We start from the raw sequence: 17,258 nt of genomic DNA on the forward strand, positions 1-17,258 counted from the left end.
GTGGGGCACCCAAAACATATTTAATAAAATAAATCTCGCCTGAAAAAGTTTGCTAGTACTTGCATGTGAGTTGAGTGAAATAAGTTTCCCTTATTTTCGGAGTCTGGCTACAAAAAGGTTAGAATGTGGTAGGTGGTGATTGCACATATAAAGTTAGGCATAGTGATTAATCTGATTACATGTTTCTAATTGATTGACGGCACTAATATAAACACAATCAGCTGGATTTACATTAATGTGGTCAGGTCTTTTTATACCAGTTGTTAGTGGGTCAAAACTAAAAAACAGGAAGAAGCGTTCCTCTGCTGTTTTAGAAACGAGTACCGTCTCTATCTATCTCCAAACATCGGTCCACTAATCAGTTGCAGTTGCTTTTGTTGAATGCTAACCAAAGTCTGACATGTAATCTGTTTGGTCCAACTCGCTCAATATTAATATATTTAACTCGGGGGATGCAAAGTCTGGTAACAGAAACTTTCTTCTCTATGCTATTATTTTCTTTTTTCATATTTACGCAGAGCTGAAACAATCCTTTTTTTTTTTTTTTGACTTTAAGATCATGAATGAACCCTGAGGATGATGGGATGCCCTTCCGGGGTTTACCTTTATGCAACACTGGCTGGCATCGCGCTCTGCGACGGTGAATTCTAGTGGCTTGTAGAAGGCGTGGAAAACCTACAGAGACATAAACATTTCGTTTTCAGTATCTGCCGACAGTCGCTTCACAACATCTAGTCGAGCATCAAAGAAAAAGAATTGGGGAGATTTCAGCTGGTATTGTGTAAAAACATGAGGGTCGCTATGACAAATCTGGTGAAATTTCACACAACCAAAAAAAAAGGAAACTTAAAGGGATCATGATCGCAACTCAAACAAATTAGCATCCAACTGAGAATTGGATGTGTTGCCATGGAGAATTAAAAAAAAAGAAAAAGAAAACAAGCAGCAAAGCTTCAATTGCCAAAACGTAAACAGCCCACTCAGTGTGTCAGTCCTCTCTGAGATGTACAGTCTGATTCTGCGAGCGAACGTGCCGACACAAGTTGTGAGGGCCGTGCAGCTGTCGGGTGATGGGAGGGGTGGAGGGTGGGGGGGGCTCCTCAGATCTCGGCGGGCCTGTCGTCACCTCACACACACCTCAATCAGACCTCCTGCTAGCCCGTCACTCAAAGGCAGGGGTCCGCATTTATCGTCAGCCCTCTGCAGGTGTTGCTAGCATCTGGCAGGTAAACTCAAGAGCAGCTCGCTAATGTACTCCGTATGTGTATGTGCGTGTGTCAGTGTTTGAAAAGCTGTTGTGGGGGCGGCATTGTGCTTTCAATGATGATAACTAAATTAAATACAAATATTTATAAAAGCAGACTAATCTTCTTGTTCGATTATGTTCCCCATTTCTCCAAGAAATGTACAGCTGTTTTAAAATGAAATATGCATGGATTTTATTTTACTATTTTTAGATATTCAAATATATACCAGACCCTGAAGACTTTATCCATTTCATCCAACAACAGGTAATGTTTCCTGTGGGTTTTCAAACTGGAATCACATGGTTCTGTTTAGAAGTAGAAGGAGGCCTGAATATCATGTTAATTTGAAGCTAGTTATGATGCATTTTAACTATTTCTTTCCTCCCAAAGTTGAGTGACTGAAGCCAGTGTTCTAACACAGTTTTTGTTTTGTGAAAATTTACTTTTTTTTCAGATTCTACATTCCTTTGTGCTGAATTTAAACCATAGAAATGTAAAAGTTCCCAATCACATTATGGCAAATATTTCCACAGCGGCCAGGCATAAAGATAAGACCCAAAGTATTCATGTCCTGGCTGATGTAATCTTAAATTAGCTTTTAATTTTTGCCATCATGTTTCTTCTGATTGATCTGAATTGAAGTGGACCAGAGAGCCAGAGATCCATTGCGAGAATGGGAAGTAAGAAAACAAGAAAGAAGGAGAAAATAAAGAAAAGGAGAGACAGAGAGAGAGAGAGATGCTGTCTGACTACAAAATATTATTTTTATTATTCCCATAATTGGAAACATTTTCAGCAGTGCCCTCCTGGACCTCCAGCTGTGCCCAGGTTTTACTCATCTGACCCAAACTATCAAGGTCAGAAGACATAAAGTTGGGCAGTACTCTCAGGGGTGACCAAGGTTCAATAAAATGTAAGTTACTGGAACACCAGTGTCACCTGTGTACGGTGAAGCAGATTTAACCTGGAATATAAGGATACCAACAAAGAAAGAACCATTAAACCAATAAATCAACTATTTTAAGGTCAAATGGAGCCAAATGACCTCTGGAAAACGTCTTGGCATCAGACAAGACAAATACTGACCTATCAGTCCATGAGGACAAGACAAATTAGTCCTGATTGGCCTTTAATTAGTTTTATGTCATATTTATGCTGTTTTTGAAGGTCTTATCTTCTGTGTTTTTATGTCTTATATTTTCTGAAGCAGTTTGTGGTTTCTGACCTGTAAAATGTGCCACTAAGTAGAGTTTACTCACTTACTAACTTACCATCAACTAAGGTGGTAGCATGACGCTAAACGCCTGTTTTATTGACAGTTGTGGTTGTTGTGGGAACAACAAAGTACTGCCTCCACTTGTTTGTGTTTCAATGGTGAAATGATCCAAACTGATTCTGGAGAGGATGAAGCAACGATTTGTTTTTTTACTGGAAGTCGATTTCTATTTAAAATGGATGCTGAAAAGCTGGAACTCACAGCTTGCTAAGGGTGTTTAAACACTTAGGAAGGGTGTTTTCTAAATATATTTCAGACTATTTAAAATTTTGAGGCTTTTACGTCTTATGCATTGAAGTTTTTTTATGTTTTGTTTTTTTTATTAAATAACTCTGGTAAAAAAATCAATTTATAAAAGTCCATTATTTAACGCTCCAGACCAGGGTGGGATGAGAATGACTGACCCCACCTCTATCCCGTCTTTTCCACGTCTCCTCTCGGCCTCCTCCTCTGATAGGCCGACGCAGCCGTACTCCAGAGGGGTGAACACTGTGGTGGCCACCTGTCACACACAAACACAATTGGGAACGTTTACACTTTGCCAAAACAACCCCGCTCGTTTCTTTCGGAAAATCCCAAGCAGCGTCTAATTACAAAACTGCCAAAACGTCGCGTGCAGGTGGAGACTCCCCATGTTCATTTCAATAACGACAGAAACGCTCCTTTGCTTAAAATGTTTATGTGTGAAGAAGAATTTTAAGACAAATGCTTCAACACACGCAGCTAAAACAAGCCTTTAATCTGTGTTGAACGCAGGCGCTGTAATAAAGCCTTCATTGCAACTTGCAGACAGACGAGTACGTATACCGAGAACGATGCAGGACGATGCCGTCGTGGAAAATGTTGGTACATTATGCCATGAATCATCCTAAAGAGAGGCTAGCACTCAGATGGAGGGGAGGCTCAGATGAGAGACCAACCAAATAACAGCCTCGCATTGGCAGAAAGCGATAAACGTAAAAAGCCACAAGCGCTTGAGGTGTGGAGAGATGAAGGCTTTTATTACTGTTAGTGTGAGAATATGTGTGTGTGTGTGTGTGTGTCTTACATTGTCGTAGTTCATAAGGTCGGTGCTCTGGCCGGCAAGCCTGTGGGCAAGGAGCTTTCCTGCCCTGATGGCAGTTGGGGTCAGCTCTGGACGACCCTAAAGTCAAGAGAAATGTGAAATTACTCTAATCCATCTGTTGTTATATATATTAAACTTTTCATTCAACATATGAATGAAAAGTAACAACAGACCAATGCATGATCACAGATGATGGCGGAGAAACAGTTTTCCTGTAAAGTTGTTTCTCTTCTTTTAGCATGTTTAGAAACGAGTACATGAGGATGATTGACAGCGCTAAGACCCGCCTCCTGGCTCTGATTGGTTGATTTTGATGCATTTTTTTCCAGACGGCAACTCAGGGAGGAGATTGAGCTTTTCACAGATTATCTGCCTCAAACTCTCGCGACATGGTGGCAGTTTTAACAAATATGTAAAAATCATACTACTTATAAAAGTTACACACTGCAGTTTTAATAATGTATACATTAGCAAAGGGTGCAACTATCATACATCAAAAGTTTTCAAAAGTCAAAAAATGTCCATTAGAAGAATTATTCGGTGCTCAATTTAATAAATTAATCAGGGTTACATTAAACATCCCAGACTCTGCATTAACCCAACATACCCACAGAAAATGGCTTGTAAAACATGTGTGACTATAGAAACTACAGTCTCAACAGGTTCAATTTAGTTTGCCCGTCAGAAATGCAACAGCGCTAAATATTTTGATTTTGTTAAATTTTAATATGTTCTGTGAGTTTTATTAAGATTTTCTGGACCATTAGTCTAATCAGTCAAAAAATGTGTCAGCAAGAGGGAGAAAAAAAAACCAACTAAAGAAAATGTATAGATCAGTTTTTTTTCTTCTTAGAAATGGTCAAACCTGAGGGGGACTTTGTTCATGCCGAGAACATGATCAGGTGACACTTTGTGTTCAGCTGCCTGATTTCAAAATAAAAAAATAAAACAAGGACCAGCCAAACTCTGAAAAAAGTTTTAGTCTTTAATTTTTTGTGTGCCAAATGTACAGTTGTCTGTGATCAGCAGACATTGTAATGCATTACTGCAAAGTTGAAACAAAATGCAAAAGGGTCTCTAAATTATTCCAGCTGAATAATCTGAATACATTTTGTAGTCCGGTGAGTCAGGGTTTTTTGCAGTTCTTTTTCTTGACCAGCTTTGCACATCTAGACACTGGAATGTTTTGCCAATAGCTGATGCTCAGTCACACCAGGTCAGAGGAATCTCTGAATATGATACTGGAATTCTTTCTGCACAGTTTCAAAAGGTTTTGATCTGGAATTTCTCCCACATGTTTACTGAGTTTTCTCCATGGCCTGTGACAAAAATCATCCTTTGATTTTTTCCTCCTGCCACTCAAAGGGGTGAAATTATTTGGAAAATGTTTCCCTGTGTGTGTTTTCCTGTATTGTTTTGGCTGGTCGCCAACAGACAAACGCATAGCCACGGAGACGCACATCCAACCGTGGCGTTCAGGAAACAGTAGGGCTGCAGGGCAGTTTTAAAGACATGACTTCAACTTGTTAAATCAGCAACACATCCTGTTATCAGCAAACATCTCCAGCGCCTCCGCACGTAAACGGCGGCGCTGCGGCATTCCGACCGCTGTTTGCAAGCCAGTTAGATTGTGTCATCATACTGCATGTAAAGTTACAAATATATATATATATATATATATACTATTCAACCAGTTTTTACCTGAAAAGGGAAAAAATGCCTTTGCTGTTGGGAAAAAGCTGCAAGACAGATTGGAGAGAAGCACTCATCAAAGCTAGCCGTCAATCAAAGCGACTCAGAGAATGTGTGTGTGTGTGTGTGTGGGTGTGTGTGTGTGGGTGTGTGTGTGTGTGCGTGCGTGTGAGTCATGAGACCTGGGAGGCAGGAAGGAAGCTCACAGTTGGTCGTGGTAGAAAAAACAATGCTGACATGCAGCAGGTTTAACTTGTAATAACACAGTACCAGCTCCAGAGCTTCTACCATCACATTATTAAAGTTATTCCAGGTGAGAGAAAAAAAAAGTATTGAGTTTCTGCACAAGTGATAATGAGCTTTGCTCACCCAGCTTTCAGTTATTTTTAACCAAAATTCCTTCTAATTTCAGGTTGTTTTTTTTTCTCACAGTGTGCTAAGATATTTTTGAACCTTTAACTGTTTTTAAATGTGCACCCAGAAGGACGTGAAGTGGCTTTTCCACAGCTGGTTTTGATTGGTAAAACATATAAAATAAAGCTATCACAGCTAGCCTAAACCATTTCCGCTGCATGTTTTTATGCAGCAATCTTTTCTGCATCAGCATGAAGCTGGTGAGAAATAGGAAAATTAAATGTAGCCTCATTAAACTCATTAAAGTGAAGCCTAAACTAAAGCCTTCAGCAAACAATAAGTCAACATTTGGAAAGATGATCAAGTTTTCAGACTGACTGGACACCAAATGCTTTAAGAAGTTAAAAGTCTCGGCAGCCTTTTCATGTTTTCTGGCATGGAAACAGCAAACATCCATGTATTTTACAGCAATGTTTAAGGCTGCAGCTAATTACTTTAGTAATCTATAATTAAATTGATTATTCTGATGATTAATCAGATAAAAGAATTGCCACACACTGGAATTTTTTATTTATTTAACCACTTAAACCTTTTTTATACAATATAAGAAATGCATTAAAAGATGCAAAAAATGCAAATAATTAAATTCCTTTTCAAATAAGATTGTTAACATTTATTGCCTAAATTAAAACAACAGCACTCATCCTTTTTAAACCTTAAATCCAAAATGTATATACATTACGTACAGTTTTGACTTAATTACTGCTCTGACAATGTGGCACATCTACAGATTGAAAATACTCTCTACTCTTTTCAGACAAACACATCAGTCAGATGTGTTTAATGATATTTATCAAGCTTTATGTTTAGGAGTGTTGTCCTGCTGAAAGGTGAACCTCTGATTTGCAGTCTCGACATTGTCCCATTACCTCTGCATAGCATTCCTGCTCCTGTTGAAAACAAACATTTTCAAATCATGATGCCGCCGCCACCATGTTTCCTAGTGAGGATGGTATGTTCCACTTGAAGTGCCATATTTACCTGACATAAATTACTCTCCAAGCAGGAAAGAGATCTTTTGTTTTCCTTCCAGGTTTGCTGCATTCCCTACATGGCAACCTGCCAACAACGCTTCTTCTGTTTCATAAATGGCAGATTTACGGAGTGCATCACTAACAGTCATGATGTCATCATTCACCATGGAGGCCTATGACTTAATTACTTGAAAATAAGTTTCCTTTTCCTTCCACTTTCCAGTTCAGCCGAACTTTTAGTTGTTCTATTACGGAGAATTTCCATAAAATGAAATTGAAGTCTGTGTTTTTAATGTTGCTGCACTAATAATATAGTGAGTCACAACAGACTATGAGAGGTATTTCCAGTTTTCTGGGTGGGAGTGGCGTGTCGTGGGATCTTGTATTTCTTTTTGTTCCCCCCCTCCCGTCAAAATTAAAAGCAGTAATTATAGAGTGCTTCTCTTCTCCTGATTGTTATCGGCATCAAGTTTGCTGTCAGTCTGGCGCCTGGCAACAATGACCTACCTCGCCGATGTCTCCGAAAGCATAGACGTTTGGCACCGAGGTGGATTCGTCTGGGCCTACGACTATTTTCCCCGTCTCTTGGTTGAGCTGCACGCCCAGCTTGTCGAGTCCGAGGGCTTTGGTTTCGGGAGCCCTTCCTGAGGAGGAACCAGGAAAAGTGGAAATATGTCAAGAGCAGGAGGAGGAAAGTGCTAAAAACACAAATTTGTTCTCAGGCTTTTCTTGACTGTGCGTTCTGATTAAAAAGGTTTTATGCCCATCCATTAAATCTTTGACCAAACTATTGAACGCGTTGGGGATTAGGCTTGTAGATATGCAACAAGAGAAAAACGTGGACCTGACACGATATTCCTAATGCTGTGAAACATCACAAGAGATAGTAACGGTGATTAAGCAACATCTGGCCAGCTGGCATCCCAAAGATCCAGCGGACGTCCCGGGGTGCAAATTCTGACACTTTCTGGGCAGATGACTGACGGATGCTGTCGACAGCAGGTCTCCATGGTGATGGAGCTCGGACCATATTCTCCACCCTCTCGAACACAGCTCCTCACAACCTGTCTGGGCAGCATAATAAACAGCCGGGGCCTGAGGAACCCATGTAGATGCTATCGGACAGCAAAAATAACAAACCCCCGAGACCCCTCTTCCTGGCTGGAGCCGAAGAATAACGTCGACCCCCACCTCCACCCCCAATCTGCTCAGTCCTGGGCGGGTGAGGGGAGGGCTTCGGGGAACTGTCTGGTTCTCTGCAACGTGTGTGGGTGAATGGGACAGAACACACAGAGAGGGGAGAGAGGAGCGAGGGGAAGTCGGCCAGTCAGGCCCGATTCCCTAAGGCTGGACTTGTAAATATTTTCCTGTCTTGAAAGAATAAAACACGGCAATGAATGGCATCCTCTCACTGAACTGGTGTTGGTGAATCGATGTGGATTCAGTGTTTATAGTTCTTTTAAAAATGTGCTTGTTATTAAAATGCTCTCTTTTTTTTTTTTTAAAGCTTCGATGAGCAACGACAAACAACGTCGTGAGGTGAGATTTCTTTTGTAGCGCGTCCTCTCCAACAGTGCAGCAGTCAGGATTGCTGCCTGAGTGCCAAGGAGAACTATAACAAATTTACTTTCACAAGACAGAAAGGGAAGGAACGAGGTAGGAGTAGAGAAGCGAAAGAAGGATAAAGAGAGTACAAGATAACACTGTAGAGGTCTGCTCATACACCTGAGAAAATACAGCGACAAACAACACAGGAGTGGGCATTTATCATATGGTTTATCATTTATTGTGTCAAATTTCTTTTCAATTTTGACTCATTATTGTCACGATAAACTCCAATTAATGGAACCCCCTAAAATTGTGCATAATGTCAGAAATGCTGTCTCCACAGTTTGTTCAACGAGTCCATCAATAAAAATATAAAAGAAAATTTAAATTTGACTAAGTGTAGTCACTGTGTTCAGTTTAGCGATACAAATAAATTTTTTTTGTGATACTGGTTTCCTAGAAAAATAAATTAATTAATTCACCGCATTACAAACTGATATGTTTGAGCAGCATTTGTGTTTGTGGAGCCCCGATTGCTGTGCCATGCAGTTACAGTAAAACGGTAATAAATTGTTCTTACCGTCACTTTTATTGTTCTCAGAATAGTACCACAAAATATAGTGACAAAACTTTACATCTATGCTGCCACACCCCGAAAACAATGTTACTGATGATACAAAATGCATTTAGTGGCACTCGCAGCCCAAATGCATCCGTAAAACACCTAAATCCAAACACCTGTGACTGGAGGACCACAGCAGGGACAACTGCAGTCAAAAGCTGGCAGTCAATGTAACAACAAGGTCATAATATAGCATATATTGGGCTGCAGTGATGTTAAAAATGTGCTAGCTGTAAAACGTTGGTGATTAAGGCTTTAACACTTTCACAAAAACCCATTGTTGCGACTCGGATTGTACTTTTATACCTCCGGCCTTGCGAGAGTGACGTTCCGACTTCAGACTTGGCAGGGCTACTGATGCGGTCACACAAGCGGCCGAGTTGGCCAATCGGAACAAAGCCTGTTGTGACATTAAGAGGAAGCTAAACAGCCACAACAAACGTCTGCAAGAGCTGGAAGCTTATCTGATCAAACTAATGAACACAGACAAAAGGGAGAGCGGCGTGGCGGCAGCTTGTTATTGTTGGGGTGGAACGGATCGCGCACACCGCCACAAGACGTGATGATGACGACGTGTTTCATTCCGAGCCAAAAAAGATTTTAAGAGGCAAACTGATAAGAGGCTGTAGAGAAAAACTGTAGCATCTATGGACTGTAATCGGGATCAAGGAAAAGGGAGGCGTCCTGGAGAGAACTGAGAAAGTAGCATTGCTGAAAATTCAGTCAGTCGGTAGAAACGAGTTATGGTGCAGATAAGAGAAAACCATAGCCAGTTGGGTATTGTTGAGCTATAAAAAAAAATATTCATTCAGAAGGAATATTCATGCCAAGAGAAGGATATGAAGACTTTTCTAAGTACCAGTTTAGATAAATGGTTTAGACAAATACGACCAGCTGGGTCAGACTGGACAGAACGTCGGTAGGTAACTGGTTGGACAGAACGTCGGTGGTTGGTTGGTTGGTTGATTGGTTAGTTGGTTGGTTGGTTGGTTGGTTGGTTTGATGATGCCTGCTGGTGTCCAGAGAAGATGGCTCCCTCACTGCATATTGTTCTGAACAACGGCAAGACATTGTATACCGAAAATGAAGTGCATCAATAGTGTGTCTATTTAGAACACCACCAATGATGTCATACTATGAATTAAGCTATGCATCACTGATGCACATCTGCATGTCTTTCATTGAACACAAAACTTAATAAATGTTGTTGATACAGTCTAACTCAAGGTGGTGAGTCAATCCAAACTTTATCAGCACAGTCAGTAAATGTGTGTTGCATTTACTGACATCGACACAATGTAGCAGCTGCAGTCTCCTTATTGTATGAAGACTGATTTCTTCTGAACACGGTTTTGTATCGAGTCTCTGTTGGTTCTTTCTCCACTGTTTGTTGGATCAGAACCAACCATGAAACGTTCCTTTTTTTTTTCTTTTCTTTTTTTTCCGGCAGTCATCTGTGCCAGGACATTCTCGCGAACGAAATGTGTCAAAAACATTTAGCTAATGTGCAACTTAAATAAAACATAAAAGAAGAGTGATGTTCCAGCAGGGTTTTATTGCGTACAGTTACTGTGAGGCAGGCTGCGTTCTGGGCCGAGTCCCAAGTGGCCATTTGGGAAGCTTTAGGAACTTCCACACAAACCTAATCTTTTTAGGAAGTCGACTCTAGTATAAAACAGAGAGGCGAATACCCTTTCAAAATAAGGAAATGGTTTTTAATGACATCCTTTGGCGGGCTAGAGGCCAGCAGGGGAGGAGACTGAAGTGTCCACCATCGTTACGCAGACAGGAAAGCTTGGAAATGTTCTGTTTCCTGCCGTGTTTGTGTGGCCACACCTGGACGGGCGGGGACCGGCCGCGGGGTCAGGAAGGAGCGGGGGGAAAAGGTGGAGGGAGGCGCAGCCATTGAGAAGGATGTGGCAGACAGTGGTGATACTGTCCCCGGCTACCCTCTGGCCTTTAATAGATCCACAGGGGCCCCCGGGACCCCAGTCTGGCTCCTCGACGGAGGCCACAGCGAAGGGAAGTGGCCTTGTGCTCGTAACTCCTGCACATCAAAGACGAGCACGGCGCATTGTTGCCGGTTCTCACCGAGCCGTATGGGAACAAAAACCTCCACTTCATACAGACGTTGCCGAGTTACGGCAAGACAGAGGAAACAGCTGTAACGAAGTCTGTAAGCTTTTAGAACTGTAAAACTACTTTTACGTTCAACAGACAAAACAGAAAAATGTGTCTGGAACCTACAAATAGGTTCACGATTATGAAACCTTCTATATTTGAGAATTACAAAACGTCATGGTTACGAAGTTAGCCAGTTTTAGCATCAGTGAGGCATTTAATGAATGCGGGGGCATGTTGGCTGTAATTGGTCTGCCTCGCCCTGAAGAGTCCCATTTTATCTTTCGTGGAAGTTGCTGAATTTGGAGACGTAGGCAGTCTTCTGAAAATGTAAGGTATGTGAAGTAAAGATTCTGTTTGTTATTTATATCTCCTAAAGTAAACTAGTCAAACTAGTTTTCATTTCGGGCCAAATCAACTTCATGAATGTCCTCATACGGCCGGTTGCAGCCCAATCTATTGATAAAAACAGCTGAAATATTACTCTGTATTCCACAAGTATTTAACAAAATTAGATCACATTTAACATGATGCAATTTGGGAATATACAAATATGAACTGAATTGATTTGAATGACTAAATAATACTAAAGACAGACCAAGACAGGGAAGACAGAACAACATCTCAGCTGCAGGGTCGCCGAACAAAAATTCTCTTACAATAGAGTTTAGATCGGGTCTAGAAAGGCGTCGGGTCTGAGCCGACTAAACAACTTTAGAGGCCAGAGGCTGAATTAAATCCGACATATAATTTTAATTAAGATTTTAATGCTTTTGTTTTTTTAGATCAACATTTAGGTAAGCAGTGTAACTTGTCCCATTAGTAGTTTTTAACGTTTTCCAGCTCCATCCTGTCGCTTGCTGTAACCGCAGAGTGAGGCGAGTGCAAACTGAGTGGGCTGTGTGACTGATGGGAGCGGAGCGGGCAGGGCTGAACGCGGACGCAGTGCGCTGTGGTTGTTATAATATGAACTCTACTTGCTTTATTTCCTCAACAGGTTCAACCATCTACTCCTCTATTTACACTACAGTAACTTAATAATGTACATTCTTAATGTTGGGTTTCTCTGTGCTGGACTTATTGCAGGCTTGTTAAATGTGTCACAGAAGCCTGAGCCCAACACGACCATCAAGCATATGATTCTGGTCCGACCCGGACAGGATTTCGGTTTCGGGTCGGGCTTGGGCCATAAACCTGAACCGTCTCTTACAGCCTGCCTCACACAAACGCTCTAAAATAAAACAAAAGCCTCACGCTCGAGTTTTTTTGAAGTGTTGCTTTTAAACGGGTTCAACACAAACAAACCTGACAGATGTCCCTTCCACTGTAAATCATTCTGCTGCCTGGAAAAGGGAGAAATGACAGGGCAACAGAAAACAGGCCGATGAGAAAGAGGAAGACGGCCGCAGGTGACGGCGGGCAGAGGCGGCGCAGGCCCGGCGGGCAGTGACAGATGCGAGGCTGGTTTCCGCGGAGCTGGCACGGGGCAGGAAGGCGCAGAGCGAGAACAAAGAGGGGAACGCGGTGACCTGCGCCTGGGTGCATCCTGCTCCGTCCTGCCCCGCTCCAACCGGGGCGCCTGCAGTGAGCGAGCGACACTTCCCCTGCCTATTCCCATCACTCTGGCTTTATTACTTTGTTTTCACGCTTGATTCATGCTGTACCTGCTGACACTGCACTTTTTAAGGATGACAGAGGAGCTGGTGGACGGGGGACCACAGACTCACACCAATGTTTTATTTCAGAGGGACATTGTAACATCAGTGGGAAACGATACAACGCGTTGTGAAAGTGTCCCTGCCCTGTTCATTTTCTCCACATTTGCACAGGTTACAAACGGCGGCAGCAACGTTCGACCTTCCACATTGGCCCTTAATAACCATCGCTTAACAAGCTAAAGAACCAACTAATACTTTTAAATATAGATAGAACAGATGCAGCTTTTATCGGTGTCTCATTTTTACACTTAATTTCCGCAACAGAGAGACACTAACATTTTCAGCTCTGTCTTTTAGCTCAAGTTTTCTTGTCATTTGCTTGAAAACGTGCGCTTTTCAAACATAATTTTGCAAAAATATCAACATCTCATAAGAGAATAAGGAAATGTTCGAGGTTTTCTTTATTTTAAAGCCAAACATTGAAATAAAATGGAACTTCTTTAAAAATTTCCCACAGTAGATAGCTGTAAAAAGGTCCTATATGACTTTTTTTTTTTTTTTTTTAAAGGTAATGTAACATTTTTGGCTGTAAATAATTTATTCAGCTGAACTGAGGGCTGAAGTGCCTCCATAGATTACAAAGACTGTAGATTTCTTGCTCCACAGTGAAGTATGGTGGTGGAAGCATCATGCTGCGGGGATACCTTTCTTAAGCAGCAGATTGTCTGCCTCGTATCATACTGACACGACATAGAGACAGCTTCAACATATGTGTAAATCTTTATTTATTTGTTTTAGTAACAGTGACATACTGCGGCTTTAAAGTTGTTACCAATGAACAAGCTTTAGGTGTGTGGGGGGAAAAAAAAAAGAAGTCATCTTTAAACTGGTTTTGGATCATCATGCCATGTGTCAACTTTAAGATGAAACGTTCTTGTGGGATAGAACTGAAAGGATGCCAACATACAACCAAACACAGATTCTGTAAAAGCCTCCAGCAGAAGGACTCACCCACGGCCCATAACACCGAGTCGTAGGTGTCTTTGTGCTCCCTGCCGGTTCCGGTGTCGCTCCACGTCACCTGAAGGGTTCCCGACGGGAGCCGGTCCACTCTTTTGGGAACGGACCTCCAAACGAACCTGGTCCCATAAGCTTCCATGTAGTCCGTCACAAGACCCGCCATTTGCTGCACAGAGTGAAATGGGTCGTCTGCTTTTAAACTGGACAAAAAAACTCAAAACCGCAGATCTTCAGACTGTGCAGGCTGTGAGACGTACCCGATCAAAACCCCGGAGGGCGACGCTACGAACCATCACCGTGGTGTCCAAGCCGATGCCAGTGAGGAAGCCGGCACACTCCAGAGCAACGTCTGGGTTAAGCCAAGTTGAGGATAGCAGTGGTCTATTTGATTCTGTTTTGTTTTTTTAATAAAATGGTCATATTTAAATGTAATTTAAATGTAAACAAGGTTGCTCTTGTTTCAATTCTTCCATTCTAATCTATATACCAGAAATAAGAGCTGTCAGAGGAACGTCTATGTAAGGCTGTGATAGGCTACAAGAGGCCGGCTGAAGAAGGTTACAACCTTTGGTATGATTGGTCTATAATGGGAACATCTAGAACAATCACGATGGAGGGAATCCATCCACCATTACAAGAAAGGAGTTTGGTAATGTTTGAAGCTTCGGACCAAAGTCACCAAGAACAAAAATGGTCAGACCTCCTGCCATTATGGATTGAAATCCAGCAGCTGTGGAATGCCAGTGAATCAATCAGTCAATCGATAAAAAATTAACTGTATAGCACATTTCAGCAACAAGACATTTCTAAAAGATTTCGAGAAGGCTTCAGAGAAAGTAGGGACTATTATCAAGCTGTTGGGCATCAACTCCAACAGCTGAGTCTAGTTAGAATGAAAAACAAAAAAACGACAAGTGGACATATCATGGGTTTTGGCAGCTTCTTTTTCCCTCACTGGGTTGGGCCACAGATGCCTTGTGGATGGGTGTTCCAGGATGAAAAATGTTTGAGTGAAGTCTGTCACTCAGTGGCTTTTGGTATAGCAAGCCGCCAAAGCAACACTTAGCCGCTCTCCAGGCATCGAGCAGCTATGAAGGTGGCTGAAGCTGCCAGTCGGCAGCAAATAAACCTGAAGGATTCAGGGAGTTTCTGATGAGAGAGATGGAGCGAGTCATGAGTGGCTTACGGTTTTAGAGACTTATTTCACTGACTGTAGGTCAAAGTGATGAGTATGGATTCAAAGACGGATTTAAGGCGGAAAAAAATGCCAGTGGCTTAAAGTAAGTGTTGCAAATGGTTTAAATAAAAATAGGGGTGCACCGATATATCGGTGGTAATTTCCTGAATTTTGGATGATTGGCCAATACATGAGGAATTGGTTTTATCTATCTCTGCAAAGGTTTGAAAATCCCTGTCCTCTTTTGCTCTGCTGTGAGAGAGAGGACTGGCCGGCAGCATCATCAGGTCACGTCTGCCGTTAACCGCAGTTGCCCCACTGTTGTCACCCTGGCAACTTCTTTGGTATATTTAGTATCTTTTTGGACAAAAAAAAAAGTATTTGCCAAAATTGAATCAAGCTTTTAAAAGTCAGTTATGACTAGAAAAAAATGCACCTCGTCTAAATAACAATACTTTGTCTATTGCCCTAAGTCTCTGATTTATCAAACTCTGTACAATTGGTCTGCTGTAATCTGGCAGACCAAGCACAAGAGCCTCTTCCTCCCCCTGGGTAGATAAAGGATACAGCTGGCTCCAACCACGAGTCTGCAACACAAAGACGGAGAAGCTCTCAACAGAATTACAAACACAACAAGATACATTTCCATTTGTCCTCAGTGCACTTTAGCCAAATGAAAACAACAATAACCCCAACTCGCACTGGTCTTCTTCCAAATCCTAGACTTAGGGAGGTGATGAATTACAAAGCTTCCTAACCTCAGAGGCGTGAAGAAAATGGAGGACGGGGAAAAGCTAAAGGTTTCTGTGTGTGGTCTGGGTGAATCACCGCTGTAATCCAGCAGTGTTGAGGAGGGCTGATCCCCGCAGACGACGTGCGTCATGTTCAGGGCTTAAACCTGCATGTCGGCCCGCTGAGTGAAGTCCGTCACTCAGTCGCTTTTAGCATAGCAAACCAGACTGCCTGCCCTTCCTCCGCCTCCTCGTAAAGCGCCGCTTCAATTAGGACGCATTGAGAAGTGGCTTAAGAAAAGACGAGGCAAAGAGCTTTACTGTGATCCAAAACTTTCATCACGGAGAAGACGCCTCACTCACCCACACTTTTTCTGGCTCAATGTGGGTCATTGTGTTTTCTACATCCGCAAAGCTGCGACACACAGCCTTGGCGATAGATTTTTATACTCTGCAGGGTGGATGTGTGCCCGTTTTTGTTCAGGTGTTAGTCAAAACGTAACGGACAGGAGGCAATCAAATCTGGGACTCAAGGATTCTTCTTAACTTACTTTTAGAATTTATTTTTTTGTCTAAAAGAGAGAATTACAGCGAGTTCAATATTCGCCTGAAGTCACCCAAAAACCCCCAGACGTCTCCTCACTGGGGGAGGTTTGTTCGGATCAGCGCTTCCCAACCTTGGGCGGCTCTTCAAAAAGCCTCCATCACTGATAAGAACCACAACATGATATTCTTGTGTATCTGTCTGCTGGAGGTAGGAGGCAGATATTGTTGCTGTAGTCTGAGGGCAATGAAAGGTCAACAATCTTTATCCCACAAACAAAAGGCTTTTATTTTTCCTCATGCTGGTGCCAGATTCACATAAATGGTGAAATACACAGATCTCAGTCTGAAAACTAAACGAATGCCTGTGTTCTGATCTGTGAATAAACACGGATCTTTGTGTTAAAAAGTCCATGGTAATCAAGAATCAGGGATGGTACATTTTGCTCTGGTTGCCAGGTCAAAGGAAAACATGTTGTAAGTGAAAGGCGACTTTTGTTCCTGCTAACTAGTTGCATCAAAATCAGCTTTGTCCAGAATTCTCAACAAACAGAGAAGTTAAAATAAAAAGAAGGAGGTTAATGGGGAATAAAGTAATTCTTTAAAAAGAAAAAAAAGTGCTATGTGTGGTAAGGTATGAAACCATTTAATTTGTCCCAAAGGCAAAGCTTCTCCAGCTTGGCTGTTTTTCTTTTTCAGGGTTTTTAGGTTGTTATTTTCTTTTCTTTTTTTTGGCTCATTTGCTCGGTTATATTTATTTTTGTGAAAATGGTATTGCTCACTTTATGATATTCGATAAGAAAGTGTAGTATTCTTTCATGCATGTTTCTGCTAAAAGTTGGGATTTGAAACCAAGCTGGGAGGTGTTGGACAGATTAAATACATTTAGTCTTTTGGTTCTTAGTAATTTTTTTTTTTTTACTTTTGTCCCTCCGACCAATTGGGCTGCTTACAGCGGCCTACTGGTACAACCACTTCCTCCTGGCACACGCTTTGTGTTTTCTCCTCATAGCATGATGAAGGGAGTCAATTCTGGACTTCAGTGCCTAAAGCCAAATCTGTCATTTACCTGTCTGTCTGTGTGTGTTGTGTGTGTGTGAAGGCTTGAGGGATCATTAGACACCCATCCCTCACCTGTAACCTCACACGCCCATCCTGCCTGCAGAAAC

At 41.9% G+C, this 17,258-nt stretch overlaps 1 protein-coding gene across 1 annotated transcript in view; it reads right to left on the reverse strand.

Moving 5' to 3' along the window:
• The window catches only part of txnrd2.2 (thioredoxin reductase 2, tandem duplicate 2), a 29,549-nt gene that overhangs the window by 4,976 nt on the left and 7,315 nt on the right, over positions 1–17,258 (reverse strand). The window contains exons 9-15 of the mRNA XM_044111822.1: positions 15,383–15,402; positions 13,896–13,987; positions 13,630–13,804; positions 7,177–7,313; positions 3,572–3,667; positions 2,933–3,025; positions 604–675 (exon numbers count right to left, since the gene is read on the reverse strand). Coding sequence (XP_043967757.1) covers positions 604–675; positions 2,933–3,025; positions 3,572–3,667; positions 7,177–7,313; positions 13,630–13,804; positions 13,896–13,987; positions 15,383–15,402 — 685 coding nt within the window. The remainder of the gene's footprint in view (positions 1–603; positions 676–2,932; positions 3,026–3,571; positions 3,668–7,176; positions 7,314–13,629; positions 13,805–13,895; positions 13,988–15,382; positions 15,403–17,258) is intronic.

The sequence above is a fragment of the Gambusia affinis genome, linkage group LG03, assembly GCF_019740435.1.
Source record: "Gambusia affinis linkage group LG03, SWU_Gaff_1.0, whole genome shotgun sequence".
Lineage (NCBI taxonomy): Eukaryota > Metazoa > Chordata > Actinopteri > Cyprinodontiformes > Poeciliidae > Gambusia > Gambusia affinis.